The sequence below is a fragment of the Hyperolius riggenbachi genome, chromosome 7, assembly GCF_040937935.1.
Source record: "Hyperolius riggenbachi isolate aHypRig1 chromosome 7, aHypRig1.pri, whole genome shotgun sequence".
NCBI lineage: Eukaryota > Metazoa > Chordata > Amphibia > Anura > Hyperoliidae > Hyperolius > Hyperolius riggenbachi.
The window spans coordinates 80,637,139-80,654,792 of NC_090652.1; the positions used below are offsets into that span (position 1 = coordinate 80,637,139).

At 47.3% G+C, this 17,654-nt stretch overlaps 1 protein-coding gene across 1 annotated transcript in view; it reads right to left on the minus strand.

The window, feature by feature from the left end:
* CHTF18 (chromosome transmission fidelity factor 18) overlaps positions 1-17,654 on the minus strand; it is a 144,264-nt gene that overhangs the window by 87,353 nt on the left and 39,257 nt on the right. The window contains exons 10-12 of the mRNA XM_068244163.1: positions 9,081-9,204; positions 4,140-4,282; positions 3,240-3,333 (exon numbers count right to left, since the gene is read on the minus strand). Of these exons, the coding sequence (XP_068100264.1) occupies positions 3,240-3,333; positions 4,140-4,282; positions 9,081-9,204 (361 nt within the window). The remainder of the gene's footprint in view (positions 1-3,239; positions 3,334-4,139; positions 4,283-9,080; positions 9,205-17,654) is intronic.

A 17,654-nucleotide genomic window follows, 5' to 3' on the forward strand; every position in this document is an offset into this window, starting at 1 on the left:
CCCCTGGTGTGTTCCAGGCCTTACTACTGCTAAACTCTGAATAATAGCCTGCAGAAAATAATAACACGAAGTCTGCTTTACTGCATTACTAAGATTACTGCACCCACAGCAGTACACTTGTAGCATTAACAAGAGGCATTGCACTGTAAATGAAACGTTTTTAATCTGCATTAACATCTAAAATCGTAATCGAAAGCATTTTGCGATTTTGTGCGGCGTCTCCCCCCCCCCCCCCCGGCGCTCCACTGCACGCTGCATTTTTGGTAAAAGCGCTGTTCTAAGCACTTTTCCAGAGCGGTTTTGTCATTCGCTCCCTGACGCATGTAAGGAAGTGAACTCTTTGACCTGGAAAAGAATTAACAAAATGTATTTATTCTAAAAAACGTGAACGCAATCGCTGCATAAAGCAGTTTTGTGAGCATTTAGTGCTCTTCCTATACCTTCCATTATAGCAAAAACGCTCCAAAAATGGTACAGGCACCGCTTTGCAAACCACAAAGCGGACAAAACCTGCTGATAAGCACCTTCTCATAGAGATTCATTGCACAAGCGTTTTGTGGCCGATTTTAAAAAATAGTCTGCGCTGGAAAAAAGGGCAAAAACGACCCTAGTGTGAATGAGCCCTCAAAGTAGTTTCTTAAAGCACACCTGAAGTGAGAGTGATATGGGGGCTGACATTTACTTCTTTATTAAACAGTGCAGATTGCCTGGCTGTCCTGCTGTTCATCTGCCTCTAATACTTTTATGCATATCGTCTGAGTCGCACCCTATTTCCCAACTGAGAAATCTTGCCGTTACACGGGTTGGTCACTGGACGTCAAAGCCACTAATTCTATCTCCAAGTCCTTTGCCTTGTTTTACCACATTCAAGATGGCAATTCCGCCACTTCCTCTCACTTATGTGTGAGTGTCACGCCACCCGACAGTCCCGATTGGCTCTCAGCTGAAACAAGCACTTTCATTTAGAGTGGACTTGAACTCTTGCACAGGACAGAAGGAAAACAGAGAAATGCACCCTGTATGTATTTAGAGAGTTTAGCCTGTCTAATTCCCCCTCATTTGACCTCTCAGCTGTGTCAGCTCAGGAATCTCCTCTGCCACAGCAGAGCAGCTAATTTGTAAGCACAGGATGTTAACCCTATGTCTGCTTCCATGAAAGCAAGGAACAGACACACTGCAGATTTATAGCAGGATTTATATCAGCTGTAACAAAGAAATGTTTTTCTTTAAAGGTTATTGTGCTGCTGTGCATCTTTTAGAGCTGAGAGGAAGTTCTGAGTTCAGGTCCGCTTTAACCCCTTCCCGACCGCCTATGGTACACTTTAACATTTCTAATAGACTACTGCTTTTCTTAGAAGCCTCAAGGCAAAACAAATCTTTGTTGGTTACTGTCAAACCTTAACAGTAAGGATAGTCGATGAGATGCAAATTACAAGTTGATGCAGGATGATAGCTTAAAAACGGACCAATCAGATGCTACGGAGGTGGAATTCAATAGGTCCATCTTCAAGCTGCATACATTTCCAAAGCATCAATGTGCAGATCACACCAGTGTTCTCCCCAGGCTCCTTTAGCCGGGTGCTCCACCAGGCTAGTTTTGGTGCGCACCCGGCTGTCACCGTCTCACATCCTCCTATGCTGTAAGCAGATTTGCGCACAGAAAAACTGGCCCTGCATTCTCTCATATTGCCCCACCCGGCTACTTTTTCATGCCACCCGGCTAGAAAAAAAATTCTGGGGAGAACACTGCATAGTACCGTTTCTGCTTGTATCTGTCTGATGACCCTGCATATGGCATGCTGAGCAGCGTTGCTGAAATTTTTGTACAAAATCCACACCCCTGTTAAATATTAGACTAAGGAGTCGGAGTCGAGGCCATTTTGGTTACCTGGAGTCAGAGTTGGAGTTTCATAAACTGAGGAGTCAGAGTTGGAAGATTTTTGTACCGACTCCACAGCCCTGCTTTTTAATAACGCTACAGGTTACACACTAACGCAACGTGTGCACTGTGAATGTCGCACAGACTTTGCATTGCTGTGTGTTACTCTGCGTTAAAGTATTTTATAACGTGCGACTTTAACGTCGCACTTTGAAAGAGGCCTTAGTGAATAATGTGCGATTTGCAGTTATGTGTTGTTCAGTTAGAACTATAGAGTTTTCACTTGACTGAGAGGGTGCTAGCCATCACCGGATATACAGTATAGGATTCTGGATAAATAAGCTTCAGTTATACACAAGATTTCTTATCTTACAGTTCTGCGTTGTCATAGGAAGAGCAATAAAGCTACAGTGGCTCGAAGGGCCCTTTCCCACTAGCTGCGATCCGCTTAAAAAAGCGAATCGCCTGCATTATGCCGATCGCTAGTGCACAGTCATGTGAATGTAAATCGCGGTGCCCATTTTCCATTAGCACATTTTGATTTTTACATAAGCGCAATCGTACTTTAATGGAAAAGAGAGGAGTCCAACGATTTGCGCTTTTCAAATTGTGACCCAGCAATTTTCTCTGCGTTTTTCCCTCAGATAACTTTGCAAAAAGTTCACAGACGACACCTGTGCCAATTCCTCTTTCTGTTTACATCCATAAAGATAGCAGCAATGGCGTGGTTTACCACAGAGGATCTCATGGAGCACATACAGCCCCACACTGCTATACACAAAAGATGAGCCTGGGTACTCTGATGTGAGGCCGACAGACAAGATCTGGGAGAAGATTGCATCAGATCTGTTCAGGGGCTGCTGGGCTGAAATAACACAGAAGGCCAAGCAAAGCAGCATACACTGTTCCATGCCTATATATACCCCTCCAGCTCTATTTTTTTTTATCCCATTATCCAATCACCTCATATGCATTTTTTGTTTTGTTTTTACAACAAATAGAATTCACAGGCACTTTTTTTTTTAAATCCAAACAAACCGCTTAGAAACAAAATGCAGCTTTTTCCAGCCAATAGAATTCCAGGAGTGATAAAATCGCAAAATGCAAACACAGGCACTATTTGGAAAAATGCATGGGAATCGAATCGGATCGCAGGAGAAAGAGTAGAGTTTTTTGGCAATCGGATTGCATTCCAGTGCATTGTGCTATCTAATCTAACATAACAGAAACCTGCACATTACAACAAGGGATGTAGACCTTGTGAAGGCCATTGACTAAAACAAAATCTGCCCATTTGGTGAAACTGAAAAAAACAAACAAAAACAAAACAAAGGTTCCTTAGTGGATTTGTATCACTGACCTCATATAGCCTCTGTACCAGCCTAGAAGGTAATGTCTGAGGAAAATTCAGCAAGAAGGCTTGTTGTCTCAGCTGACGCAGGGCAGGGACATATCTGTACAAGAGAAGAACAGTCACATGGGCTACAAACGCCAGCAGGCCACAGAGCTAACACATTTAAGGCTGATTCACACTACCAGAGCTTTTTAAACACCAGAGATTTTAAAAGCTCTTGCTAATGCAATCCTATGGGGGAGGTTTACAAAATGACATTGCTGCAGTGTGATCACTCACATAGGATAACATTAGCAAGAGCTTTTACAATCACAAGCGCTTAGAAAAGCTCCTGTAGTGTTAACAAGCAAACAAAGCCTTTCTATATGAAGCATGAGCTCTGAGGGCAAATACCTTGTGTAACAGTACAGACAGGCCATGTGCCAAGACTGTTTTTGGTTATTGTTTTCGGGGGTAAACATTGCTGCTGCAACTTTGGTGCGACTATTAAGGTTAGAGGTGGTTACGTATAGTAATTAGGGATAGGTATAAAGGACTGTATGGTTTTCAAGGGGAAGGGTGGTAAAGTTTTATTGGCCACCCCTGTAATGGAGGGGCAGCACTTGTAGGGAGTCGTCATGGTGGCAGGTAGACAGTCTTAGGGAGGAAACCCCTTGTAAATAGTCTGTAATTATGCCTCCGCAGATCACTCTGAGAGACAGAAAAAAAGAGAAACTTTGCAACCGTAGTGCCACGGTTGCCAGAGCAACTGTGAAGTGCTTGGTTGTAACTCGCGGTGGCCCGGAAATGTTCCCATGGTGCAACAGGGCATCACAGCACTCAGTTTGACAACCTCTGATGTGAACTACTTCAGCTGACAAATCTCAAGATCTAGAAAGCTGGAGCACGTTTCTGTAGGTTACTTACTGGTCATTACATATACAGACGATAGGCCGCAGCAGTAAGCCCCCTTCTTTCTTTTTCTTCTTTGTTGTTTGACCTTCATTACTAGATTCACCTTCCTTACCATCTTTCTTGTTTATTAAACTAAGCAGCATGTTTATGGAGATCTAAAAAAAACAAACGGAAAAAAAAAAAAAACAGCATTAGGGAGACTGACACAATACTCCTATTTAAAGTGGAGCTGAACTCTTGCACAGGACAGAAGGAAAACTTGAAGAAATGCACCCTGTATGTATTTAGAAAGTTTAGCCTGTTTAATTCCCCTTCATCTGTCACTAATCACAAGCTGTAATCTGATCTCTCCCGTGTCACATGACTGCCACTGCAGAGATGGCAGATAAGCCCATTTGAAAGCACAGGCTGTAAACAATAGGTCTGCTTCCATGAATCAGGCGGTAGAAACAGTGCAGATTTATTTTAGGATTTGTATCAGCTGTAGCAAATAAATGTTTCTTGTTAAAATTATTATGATGCTGTTGCGTATCTTTTAGAGCACAGAGGACGTTCTACGTTCAGATCCACTTCAAGCAGAAAGTTCAAACTTCTTTAAAATATGGGCGTTGCAATTCACACTTTACCTAAAGGAAAGAACCCTGAACTGGAAATAAATTGACAAACAATTGTCTCTATAGTCCTACTCCTAAATAGAACTTTGCTAGAATAAAAACAGAATCAATTTGATTTAATTGCCTCAGCTGAATAAGCCTAGTGCCAGTTGACACAGACAATAAACTAGCTATAAACCACGGTCACAGCACTCAAGCACTGTTCATAAAATTGATTGGACAAAGGTTTTTAAATGTGGGCACCAGCTTTTCCCAGTGTTTGCACAAAGACCACACTTGATCCAGTCGTCTCATTTCCTCGACTGAGCGCATCAAAACAATGAACAATGCGAACCGCTGCCTAATGCTTCACTGCTCATTTGCAGAGAAGCGTTTAGAATCAGCTAAAGGTGACGCCGTCAGAAGCTGTGTGAACCAGGCCTTAAAGCGGATCTCAATCCTAATCTAAAAATCCTGCAGCCTTGCTGTACAAAAAAGGTAGTTACCTGTGGTGTCTTGTCCCACGAAGCCATCTGGAAGACCCACAGCTTTGCAGGACAAGACACCGCAGGTAACAATACCCTTGTTTTTAAGGCAAGGCTGCAGGATTTCTAGATTAGGATGGAGATCCGCTTTAATCTTTCAAGCTACACTCTTGAATGATTTACTTTTTTAATCTATTCCCTACACTAAGAAGTTGATTTCTGTAAAGCAAGAGTTGTATTGTCACTAGTTATAATAAGAGATCTTCTACTAAACCTGAAGAGAAAGTGACATTTGCATAGAGAAACTCTTCACCTTTACAGTGAGAAAAAAAAAAAGAGGAAAAAACAGCCTAGTTCTATGTAAGCTTAGAACTGTGCACGCCCGATTATCTAATCACAAGTTCCTTTATGTGCCCTTTAAGGTACACGGAGGGACGCTTTACAAGAGATTAAAGAATCAGGGACACTTCAGAAGTATAAATTAAATGCAGGTATCATCACACACTGCAGCCGCTTTAGTGTCAGTAGAAGCACAAGGGAACATTTTATTTCTATAGCCACCGAAGGTGACTTGCCAGGATCTTAAAATAGTACCAAAAACAGAGAAAAAATATATTGCATTTCACAACAAGAGTGTGTGCATCAAGCACCAAGTGAAACCTGATATACCTGGCTTTGCAAACTTGGCCTAATTGGCCTACATTTTGCAGTGCAATTAGTTGTAAAACCCTGCATATTCTGGCAAGTGAAAGCAAATGCAAATTTGCATTAGCAATGCATCTTGATAGAGCGAATTAGGCCAAGTTTGCAAAGCCAGGTATACCAGGTTTCACTTGGTGCTTGATGCACACACTCTTGCTGTGTTGTTCTTCTGGAGGTGGGTGGTGGATCGCCCTCTCTAAGGGGGCTGTCTGTGCCTACTTTCCCCCAGGGTGTGGAGCCACCCCTGAGCCCTAACCAGCTTGGGGTGGCCTATGCTTCACTCCTCTCTTTCGTGGTGCTCCCAAGTCGCGCTCTTTTGGAATTTCAAATGGACGCAATGCCTTACAAGGTAGGTATCTATCCTTTTGGAGGCGGGTGTGAACGGCCCTTCCTGGTGGTGGCAGCGCTGGGGGGTTGACTGCACTACTTAGCCTCCCCGGGGAGCAGCTACAGGCTCTCTGAGCAGCGAGAGGGCTTTGAGCTCTGTTCATGACAGCGCCCCCATGGGGGCAACCTCGCAGAGCACCCGGTAAAGTGCCAAATGTTGCGCTGACTAATCCCCGCAGAGCAAAATTTTGCGGCCCAATTAGTTGTAAAACCCAGCATATTCTGGCAAGCGAAAGCAAATGCAAATTTGCATGAGCAATGCTTCTTGATAGAGCCAATTAAGACAAGTTTGCAAAGCTAGGTATATCAGGTTTCACTTGGTGCTTGATGCACACACTGTTGTGAAAAAATATATTGCATCACTAATCAGGACTTAGTTTTATTATATTTTACCACATTTAACCTCCCTGGTGGTACGCAGCTGCATCAGCGGGAGGGATTTTTGGAAAAAAACTTGTTTTGAAGCTTGTAGCTAGCACTAGGCTAGCTACCTGTGTCCCCCAAGTCCCCCGGCACCTGATTCCCTCCCCCGATCGCCGCTGGCAATATTTACCCAGCCGCGATCCCGCGAGAGCCGCAGCTTCACCATTTAGATTCAGTCATCGCTATGGCGATGATCGGACATGACGTCATGCGCAGTCCCGATCTTCCCGATAAAGCCTGGAGCTGATTGGGAGGCTGTGCCATCGCAGTATCCCTAAGGGGGGGGGTATGTATTGCGGCGGCGATCGGTGGGGACCGGAGGCACTTGGGGGGCATAGTTAGCTAGCCAAGTGCTAGCTGAAGATAACACAACAAATTTTATTTTAAAAAATCCTCCCGAGGCCATGCGATCCCCTGCGGCGGCTAGCCAGACACTGTGTTGGGCTTACTGCCAGGGAGGTTAAAGCAAACCTGAAAGTGAATTTTTTTAAAAAAAAATAAATATAGTACTAAGCGCTGCAGCTATGCAGGGAAGGGGTGTGCGAGAAGCTGTAGCTAAGCGGGGAAGAGGTGGGCCAGAAGTGTCAGCTATGCGGGGAAGAGGCATGCCAGAAGTGGCAGCTATGCAGGGAAGAGGCGTGCCAGAAGCGGCAGCTATGCAGGGAAGAGGCGTGCCAGAAGCCGCAGCTATGCAGGGAAGAGGCGTGCCAGAAGCGGCAGCTATGCGGGGAAGAGGCGTGCCTGGAGCTGCAGCTATGTGGGGAAGAGGTGTGCCAGAAGCAGCAGCTATGCGGGGAAGAGGCGTGACTGGAGCTGCAGCTATGCGGGGAAGAGGCAGGACTGGAGCTGCAGCTATGCGGGGAAGAGGCGTGCCTGGAGCTGCAGCTATGCGGGGAAGAGGCATGTCAGAAGCTGCAGCTATGCAGGGAAGAGACATGTCAGAAGCTGCAGCTATGCAGGGAAGAGGCGTGCCTGGAGCTGCAGCTATGCGGGGAAGAGGCGTGCCAGAAGTTGCAGCTATGCGGGGAAGAGGCGTGCCAGAAGCTGCAGCTATGCAGGGAAGAGGCGTGCCAGAAGCTGCAGCTATGCAGGGAAGAGACATGCCAGAAGTTGCAGCTATGCGGGAAAGAGGCGTGCCAGAAGCTGCAGCTATGCAGGGAAGAGGCGTGCCAGAAGCTGCAGCTATGCGGGGAAGAGGCGTGCCAGAAGTTGCAGCTATGCGGGGAAGAGGCGTGCCAGAAGTTGCAGCTATGCGGGGAAGAGGCGTGCCAGAAGCTGCAGCTATGCAGGGAAGAGGCGTGCCAGAAGCCGCAGCTATGCGGGGAAGAGGCGTGCCAGAAGTTGCAGCTATGCAGGGAAGAGACATGCCAGAAGTTGCAGCTATGCGGGGAAGAGGCGTGCCAGAAGTTGCAGCTATGCAGGGAAGAGACATGCCAGAAGCTGCAGCTATGCAGGGAAGAGGCGTGCCAGAAGCTGCAGCTATGCAGGGAAGAGACATGCCAGAAGTTGCAGCTATGCGGGGAAGAGGCGTGCCAGAAGCTGCAGCTATGCAGGGAAGAGGCGTGCCAGAAGCTGCAGCTATGCGGGGAAGAGGCGTGCCAGAAGTTGCAGCTATGCGGGGAAGAGGCGTGCCAGAAGTTGCAGCTATGCGGGGAAGAGGCGTGCCAGAAGCTGCAGCTATGCAGGGAAGAGGCGTGCCAGAAGCTGCAGCTATGCAGGGAAGAGACATGCCAGAAGTTGCAGCTATGCGGGGAAGAGGCGTGCCAGAAGCTGCAATGGGCATGCTTTGGGTGTCCCACTACAGAACCACCCCTTCCTGTTTAGAGAGACCAAAAAGGTGATGGCCTTTTTTTTTTTTTTTAAAAGAACAAATGCGGCCCACCCACGGGGTCTGGTGAGAGCATAGAGGTAAGTTATACTGTCTCAGTACCTCTGTGCCCCTTTTTTATACTAAATTTCAATTCAGGGTCACTTTAAGAATAAGCAAACAAAGGGTGCACACCAAGAGCGCTTCTGAGCACTTTTCAGATCACCAGCGTTTAGAAAAGCGCTTGGCTACTGATACCCTATGAGGGCGTTCCCACAGCAGCGTTGTGATTTTTCTAAAATTGCAAAACTGCTGCATGTAGCATTTTTTTGAGCGATTCAGCTCTGAAAATCACTTCACAAAATTGCTATTGCAAATCATAAGCAATAGCACTAACACTTAGCAAAAATAAAATGAATGGAGGGAAACTTCCTATGCTGATTGGAGAGAGCAGAGGGTCAGCAGTTCTAATGAAGAGCAGAAAAGTATCAGAACATGGTAACTGGTTGGAGCACATCCTGTCTCCAACTGTACACACAAGGTCATTGTTACTCACTGTAGGTGCTCCATCAATCTCATCGATTATGAGGCAGTTGGGCCGCTCGTCAGCTCCCAGGACAGATTTCATCTGTGTAGCAGCTTCTATCCGCGTTCTGAAGACCTCTGGGCTGCGGTCATCACTGTCACATGCAAAATAGGCAAATGAGTTAATGTTTCCAAGGTCATCATATCAACAGCAGGCAAAAATAATTAGCTATTGTTAGCAAAGCAAAATATGAGGGGTATGCAGAAAGTAACCAGTTGCCTTTATCTTTCATGATAGGTATTCTGTGTAATTTAACTTGCATCTGCCAAGTAAAGCTCTTCTCTCCCTGCCATGCTTGTCACATGACTGCAGAACGCTTGTAATTGTTCAGCTGCATTAACATGATGTCTCTCCCCCAATCCCTCCAACTCATAGGTGAGGGTGTGATGCTACTACTACAACAAAGGAATTGTAAAAAGATAGAGAAGGAATAAGAAGATATAGTGTGTCTAAAATAAATAGTTTACTTAAAGAGTAACTGTCAGGCTGCAAAAGCTAATTTAAACCTCTATTCTCCTGTGTTAAACAGTTTAGAAGGAAGCCAAAAAGGCAATACTGAAGTTAAAAAATCTCTCTTACTTTGATGTTTGCTGGACAGCAAGGCTCTGTATTCCCAAGCTCCTAAGGAGGCCGGCAGGACGCATAACAGATACTGCAAAGCATTATGGGGCTGCTTCTCCCCAGTGGTCCTCCCCTTCATTTACCTATGCTGCCCTAAGGCTGCTTTCACAGTGGGAAGTTACAGGCTCATTTTACAGCAGCTAGTAACAGCAGCCTAAACTCACAGCACTGAAAAATCAATGTGCTGTTCACAGGGCACATGTTCCATTACAGTATACTGCATGAGTTGCTATTGTTCCTAGCCACATGGCTAATTAATATTCACTGCACAGTAGTGTTCTCCGGATCATGAACCATTAGGATCTTTGATCCTGATCTTTTTTGTGAGTCGAATCATCAGGAAGCAAGGAAAGGGAGGATAGGACATCACAATTGGCTTCATACAAGACAGACAAACATGGAACCTGCCATGAGCTGTCAGGAGCATCATTGTCTGCAAATACTATATAAAAATTCTTTGAAATCCAAGGGGTCAGGCCGACCGGGCGTCTGGCAAAGAGCAGCGGACCCGGCGAAAGTAAATGGAGGGCGCAAATGGCGTCCTCCGTGCATACAGAATAAAGACAGGTACTGAACTTTTTTTTTTTTTTTTAGAAATGTCACCACATATGCCCTTTACAGAGGAGCTTGTCAGCCATACTATCTCAGAAAAAAAAAAAAACACATATTAGTGGATAAATACAGGTAGTCCTCGGTTAACGAACGAGATAGGGACTGTAGGCTCATGCTTAAAGAGGAACTGTAACATGAAAAGATCCCCCTGGGGGGTACTCACCTCGGGTGGGGGAAGCCTCCGGATCCTAATGAGGCTTCCCACGCCGTCCTCCATCCGTCAGGGGTCTCGCTGCAGCCCTCCGTGGAGTCCGGGCAGTGGTGACGTCAATATTTACCTTCCTGGCTCCTGCGCAGGCGCTCTGACGGCTGTCGGCTCCGAACTACACGGAAATACCCGATCGCCGTCGGGTCTGCTCTACTGCGCAGGCGCAAGTTTCCTGCGCCTGCGCAGTAGAGCGGACCCGAATGAGATCGGGTATTTCCGTGTAGTTCGGAACGGAAAGCCGCCACAGCGCCCCCGCTGGAGCCAGCAAAGGTAAATATTGAACTGACAGTCGGCACAGTCGCCGGCTGTTCGGAGGGCTGCGGTGAGACCCCCGTGGGACAGAGGACGGCGTGGGAAGCCTCATTAGGATCCGGAGGCTTCCCCCACCCGAGGTGAGTACCCCCCAGGGGATCTTTTTAATGTTACAGAGTCTCTTTAACCTGAAACCGTCCTTAACTCCAGACAGTGTCCGGATTGCGGTGATTAAAATGTTTTTAAGTACTTTTACATTCATATAAAGACGCCGTGTGTGGGGAGGTGAGCAGCTACATACCGCACACCTCCCGTGCCCTGGCGTCACTATCTGCCTGTACAAAACACCTCCGTATCATTACAGAGATCCGCGTCCTCTGACCCGGATACTGTACTGCGCTGCGCAGTATGCCGGGTTGCCACCCGGCCTGCATCAGAGGACGCGGTTCTCTGTAATGATACAGAGGTGTTTTGTAGAGGCAGAGGGTGACGCCAGGGCACGGGAGGTGTGCGGTATGTAGCTGCTCACCTCTTCACACACACATGGCGTCTTTATATGAATGTAAAAGTACTTAAACATTTTAATCACCGCAATCCGGCGTTCGCGGTGACGTCATCGATGGGCCGTTCGTATCGGCGGGGCGTTCATAAACGGGCGTCCGTAACCAGAGGAATACCTTTACTTGTTCTACTTACATGTGTATTGTACTGTCCACATTTAGATTTCAGTGAGTTTTATATAGTAAATAAAGAATTCTGTTTCGGTCATCTTTCTGATTTAGTATGCTTGCATGGCTTCCTCTCAGTGTTCAAAAACTCCCACACAGCTCTGCAGTGGGGTCACAAATCCTTGTGTGCCTTTGCAGACTTGAGTTTATTTGTATGGATCGGATTACAGCCGATTGACTTTCTCTGCTTCTCAGCAGGGCTGTGGAGTCGGAGTTGGAGTCAGAGTCGAGGAATCGGAGTCAGGGCAATTTTGGGCACCCGGAGTCAGAGTTGGAGTCGTGGTTTCAGAAACTGAGGAGTCGGGAGTCGGAGTCGCATGATTTTTGTACAAAATCCACAGCCCTGTTAAGTATTAGACTAAGGAGTCGGAGTCGAGGAGTCTGTGTCTGAGCAATTTTGGGTACCCGGAGTCGGAGTCGTGGTTTCAGAAACTGAGGAGTCGGAGTTGGAAGATTTTTGTACCGACTCCACAGCCCTGCTTCTCAGCACAAAAAATATTGGCCAATCAGAGAGGAACAGAGGTGTGGGACGGGAAACCGGGAGTAAAAGAATCTTCAGCCAATCAGGCTGCATTAGTTATATCTGAGGGACTTTTGGATTGCCTGGTTAGGCTTACTTGTTTACCAGATAAAAATAGGGAATTTATTTATGATTTTAGCTACTCTTTAAAGATTTGATGATCTGGTGTAATATCTGATCCTGCTGCCCAGAAGCTCCTTTCCACATTGCCCTTTCACGCATGCTCAAGGGCAAGTTAATTATGCTGCCGGTGGTAAAACCCTAGATATCTCCGCTTCCCCACCTCCTACTCTCCCCAAGTTTTCAGGATGGGGTGGGGACCCCCAGAAATACCTCTGTGCAAAATTGCAGCCCCTGAGCACCGCTGGTTCCCAAGATAGATTACAGAAACTAATCTCAGGAACCACCAGGGCTCAGGGGCTGCAATTTCGCACCAAGGTATTTTGGGGTATCACCTCCCCATCCAGAAAATTTGGGGAGTGTAGGTGGTGTGGAATTGGATAGATTTGTGTTTTACTGCAGGCAGCATAATTAAAATAAGAAATGTGGCCACACGGGCGTTATGGATATAACAGCTAATTATGATGTTGGGATAATACAGGAACATATTCTATCATTTTTCTATCTGCTGTGTATTATGTCAAAGGCGTAGATATGCCAGGCTAGCTTCATGGACTGTTAATGCGATTGTGTGTGTGGGTCAATAGACCTACATTTGCATTGAATTCCTCTGGAAGCAGGGGCCTTGGACATTAGCATACAGTTCCTCTGGACAGCCAGAAACAGGTAATTAGGAAACACTTAATCAGACAGTTGCTTTCAAGCCTATACAGGTGGTCTGACCCTGTTGTCTGAATACTGTCTCAGAAGTGTATTGTGCTTGGGAGCAATTGTCACCTGGACTGGCTGCAGTATGCTTTGACACAGCTTACACCAGCCTGAGCCAGGAGTTTACATATAACAGCCAGGAAGCTTCACCCAAAATACAATCTTTTGATGTATAGACTTTTACCTGTGGAAATTGGGGTTGTGGAGGTGTTCTGAAATCTCTGAAAAGGATCAGACACTAACACAGGAAAGCTTTGGAGGTCGCGTATCACAGGAAGGATATGACAAGCTGGGAAATTGCATTAGATTGTGGGATGAAACATTCTTTGCCCGGGGCAACACTTGGGACTATAAAAGAGCAGCTAGGACAGTCACAACTTGTAGTCTTTGGAGATTGCACATTGCTAGGACTAACCTGGTTCCTGACCAGAAGTTGCGTCCTCCCGCAAACAATGCCCAGATCGATATGCTGGTAATGGTTTTTCCTTTTTTGCAACTTGTCTTGTGTGTATCTTTGTAACTTTTTACTTTGTTTTGTAAATCTTTTGTATATATTGTTTTCTGCATTGTTCCACTTTTTTTTTCTGGAATAATAAATCGTTATTTAATAAGTTTGACTTCTATGATTGAGCAACCCTACCATATAAGATTGTAATTGCATTGTGTGTGGGGCGTTTGTCATACGTTGGCCTAAAGCGCGCAGCTGACCCAACGTATGAAAACGCCAGTGCGAGTAGCTCGACAGCAGAGTGGATAACAGTATCGTTCGGAACGACTTTTAGTGGTTTTGCTTCACTACAGTGTAAGATTGCAATTGTGCGTGTGTGTGCGTGGCGTTCCCGTATTCGGCCTAAAGCGCAAAGTTGACCCAAATACGAAAACGCGGATTGAGCGCTGAGCACTCGACAGCAGAGTGGAAGTGTCTAGCAACAGCTAGTGGTGGCAGTGAGAAGTGTTCTGAGTGGTCACAGCCTTGTTTTAGCTTGACTAAGGCTGCTTCCCCTCTCGATCTGGTCAAACCCGCAGTCAGGAACCGTATACGCAGGCGTGCCGTGGGACGGTTCCTGACATAATTGGTGGCAGTGGTGGGATCGTTTAGTACATTAGTACGCCGTTTAGCTCGCTATTCTGAGTACTAAAGGCTGGAAGCTTGCTAGAAGCGACTAGCCTACAGAAGTCTACAGAATCTATATACTGTTTTTTTTTTTGTTCAAGGATACACACTAGGCATTTTTGCTTTCCCTCCCCCCTTTTTTCTTTTTATTTTGCAACACGATGGCTCAGAAAGCAACCAGCTACGCAAGGCAAAGCAAAGAAATACTACTCAACCTGTGTGAGCACAAAGGCATCGAGACGGTGAGCGGCCAGACTAAGGAGCAGTTAGTTCGTGCCCTTGAGGAGTATGAGGCAGAGCAAGCCCGTGCTCCAACGCCAGCGGATGCAGCTCACGACACGCCAGAGGAGGAATTGCTCCCGCCACAGAATGCGAGTGGAGACGATGTCTTGGACGATCCACCGAACATGGAGATGACATCTCTGGAAGCCGACCTACAGCTACTAGGTTCGGCTGAGCCCGAACTGCGCCTAAAGCTGATCCTGGAACATCGGCAAGCAGAGAGGGAAATACGACAAGCCCAGAGGGAACAAGCTGCACAGCGACTCCAGGCCGAGAGGGACAGACTCCAGGCTGAGAGGGAACAAGCTGCACAGCGACACCAGCTGGAGCTGGCTAAACTTCAGCAGCAGAACAGGTCTGCTGGACCCGTAGAACGCGAAGGTGAGCGAGTCCACAGAATCCCCCTGGATAAGTTCCCCGCTATGGACAAGGACTCTGACATAGACACTTTCTTACAGGGGTTTGAAAGGACTTGTCGGCAGTATGGGGTGCCCCGTGAGCAGTGGGCAAGATACCTCACACCAGGGCTGAGAGGCAAGGCCCTGGAGGCATTTGTGAGTCTCCCCCAAGAGGAAGAAACAGACTGAGGCAATTAAGAAAGCCATCATTGCACGATACCACCTCACGCCAGAGGTGTATCGCAAACATTTCAGGACAGTGCAGCAAGGTCCTAATGACAGTTACCTGGATCATGCGTGCAACCTGCGCACTGCCTTCCAGCAGTGGCTAAAAGGACTGTCAGTTGAAACCTTGGATGCCCTGCAGGAACTGATGATAAAAGACCAGTTCCTATACACTTGTCCTGTTGATGTCCGGCTGTTTGTGCTGGATCAAGAACCAAAGACAGTGGATGAGGCTGCGAAAATGGCCGATTCCTACACGGCCCATAGAGCACTCGAGTCCCGGAGGACTACTCCATCCAGCTGGAGGAGAGAACAGATTGCTAAACCTGTTACACTCAGCACCCAGAGGAGGCAAGCACCGCTGTCTCTTGGATTCAAGCAATCAACCACTGACACTCGGAAATGCTTTATATGTGACATGGTGGGTCATATCAGCATGACTTGCCCAGAGAGGAAGAGGGAGGCCCCAAAATCCAGTGAGGCCTCAAACCCCAGTGAAGTCCCAACTGCTTTGTGTGCTACCCGAAATGCCACTGGCTATGCAGAGAATCTGCAGCTTGTCACGGTTGGGGGTACAGTTGCCACTAGGCTGAGAGACACTGGAGCAGAAGTGACTCTCATACATCCCCAGCTTGTGAACCCGGAGCAGTACATACCTAGGAAAAATGATTGCTGTCAGAGGAATTGGGGGGTGTCACTCCAGCCATACCCACCGCCTTGGTCCACCTGAATTGGGGGGCCGGCAGCGGAATGAAAGAAGTTGGGGTAACTGACAAAATCCCCACCAAAGTTTTGCTGGGTACTGACCTGGGACGGTTAGTAGCCCAGTATGAGCCTAATCCAACCCCCGTGGAGCCCGCCTCCCCAGCAGAAGTTCTGGACTCTTGCAAGGTACTGTTTGATAACTCTGTGCAAGTGGGGGGTGCTGGTGGGGCCCCAGGGGCTACGGACTGTATACTAGGAGCCAGCCCTAGTGATTCTCCAGTGCCTAGGCCTGGAGTGGGACATGTTGATACAGGAAATGCAGAAACTGATGATGTCATTTATGACGCACGGACTATCGAGGCGATCGATGCAGAACTGTTGATGCTACTTGTGAAGTGCTGAGTAGCACTGTGTATAATGCTGCAGATAATGTTGATGTGGAATGTGATGTTCTAAATGTCAATACGTGTAAGGCGGATAATGTTGATATATGTGTTGTGCTACATAATGATGCTTGTCCTGTGGACACTCTGTCGGCTGCAGGAGTAACCAGCAGTGGTCGCTGGGCTGCAGCAGGTGGACTGCCCACTGAAGGGGCAGACGGCACCAGGCCAGATCTTTCCCCTTCAGATGTTGTTGAGATCAAAGGTAGGAGCAATGATATGTGTGATGCAGACACTCCCTCCACTGCAGTGGTAACCAGCAGCGCTAGCGGGTCTACAGCAGAGGGACTGTCCACTGAAGGGACAAATGTTGCTGGGTCAGCAACATCCACTTCGGAACCTGGCCCTGAGGGCCCAGGAGCCTCTCCGTCTGCAGCCTTCCTGGAATGTGTGACAGGCAGCACTGAGCTCTCTGGGGCTGTTCGATTTGACAGCAGCCTGGAAGAGCTCAGGGGTCTGGCCAGCAGGTCACCAGCTGGGAGGGGCGGGCTGAGAGGGTTCTGGGGAGTAATTCCCTCGGAGCTGTCCGAAGTGGAGGAGGCAGACCGGCAGATAATCGTTCCCCAAAGGGACCGAGAGATCGCTCCTGCCACTACAAAGAAAGTGCGTGTAGTGATGGCCGGAACCCGTCCCCAGCTGCAGCACTGTCTCTACGGTCGCGAATTCACGGTCGTCACTGACCCTCATTCCCCTGGTTGGTTACGTCAGGTTGCCAAGGGCAATGGCACATTGCAGCAACCTGACCTAGCTTTCCAGTCGTGTAGCTTGGAGCTGACAGGTGGCGAACCCTCCTGAGGATGCTAAGGGGTTACCCCACCTGGCCAGGCCGTCAGTGTAGGCTTTGGCAGGACGATTCGTTAGAATCATCTGCCAGCGCCATCTGGAAGAGGGGGCGTGTCATGATATAGCAGCTAGTTATGATGTTAGGATAATACAGGAACATATTCTATCATTTTTCTATCTGCTGTGTATTATGTCAAAGGTGTAGATATGCCAGGCTACCTTTTAATGACTGTTAATGTGATTGTGTGTGTGGGCTAATAGACCTACATTTGCATTGAATTCCCCTGGAAGCAGGGGCCTTGGGCATTAGCATACAGTTCCTCTGGACAGCCAGAAACAGGTAATTAGGAAACACTTAATCAGACAGTTGCTTTCAAGCCTATACAGGTGGTCTGACCCTGTTGTCTGAATACTGTCTCAGAAGTGTATTGTGCTTGGGAGCATTTGTCACCTGGACTGGCTGCAGTATGCTTTGACACAGCTCACACCAGCCTGAGCCAGGAGTTTACATATAACAGCCAGGAAGCTTCACCCAAAATACAATCTTTTGATGTATAGACTTTTACCTGTGGAAATTGGGGTTGTGGAGGTGTTCTGAAATCTCTGAAAAGGATCAGACACTAACACAGGAAAGCTTTGAAGGTCGCGTATCACAGGAAGGATATGACAAGCTGGGAAATTGCAATAGATTGTGGGATGAAACATTCTTTGCCCGGGGCAACACTTGGGACTATAAAAGAGCAGCTAGGACAGTCACAACTTGTAGTCTTTGGAGATTGCACATTGCTAGGACTAACCTGGTTCCTGACCAGAAGTTGCGTCCTC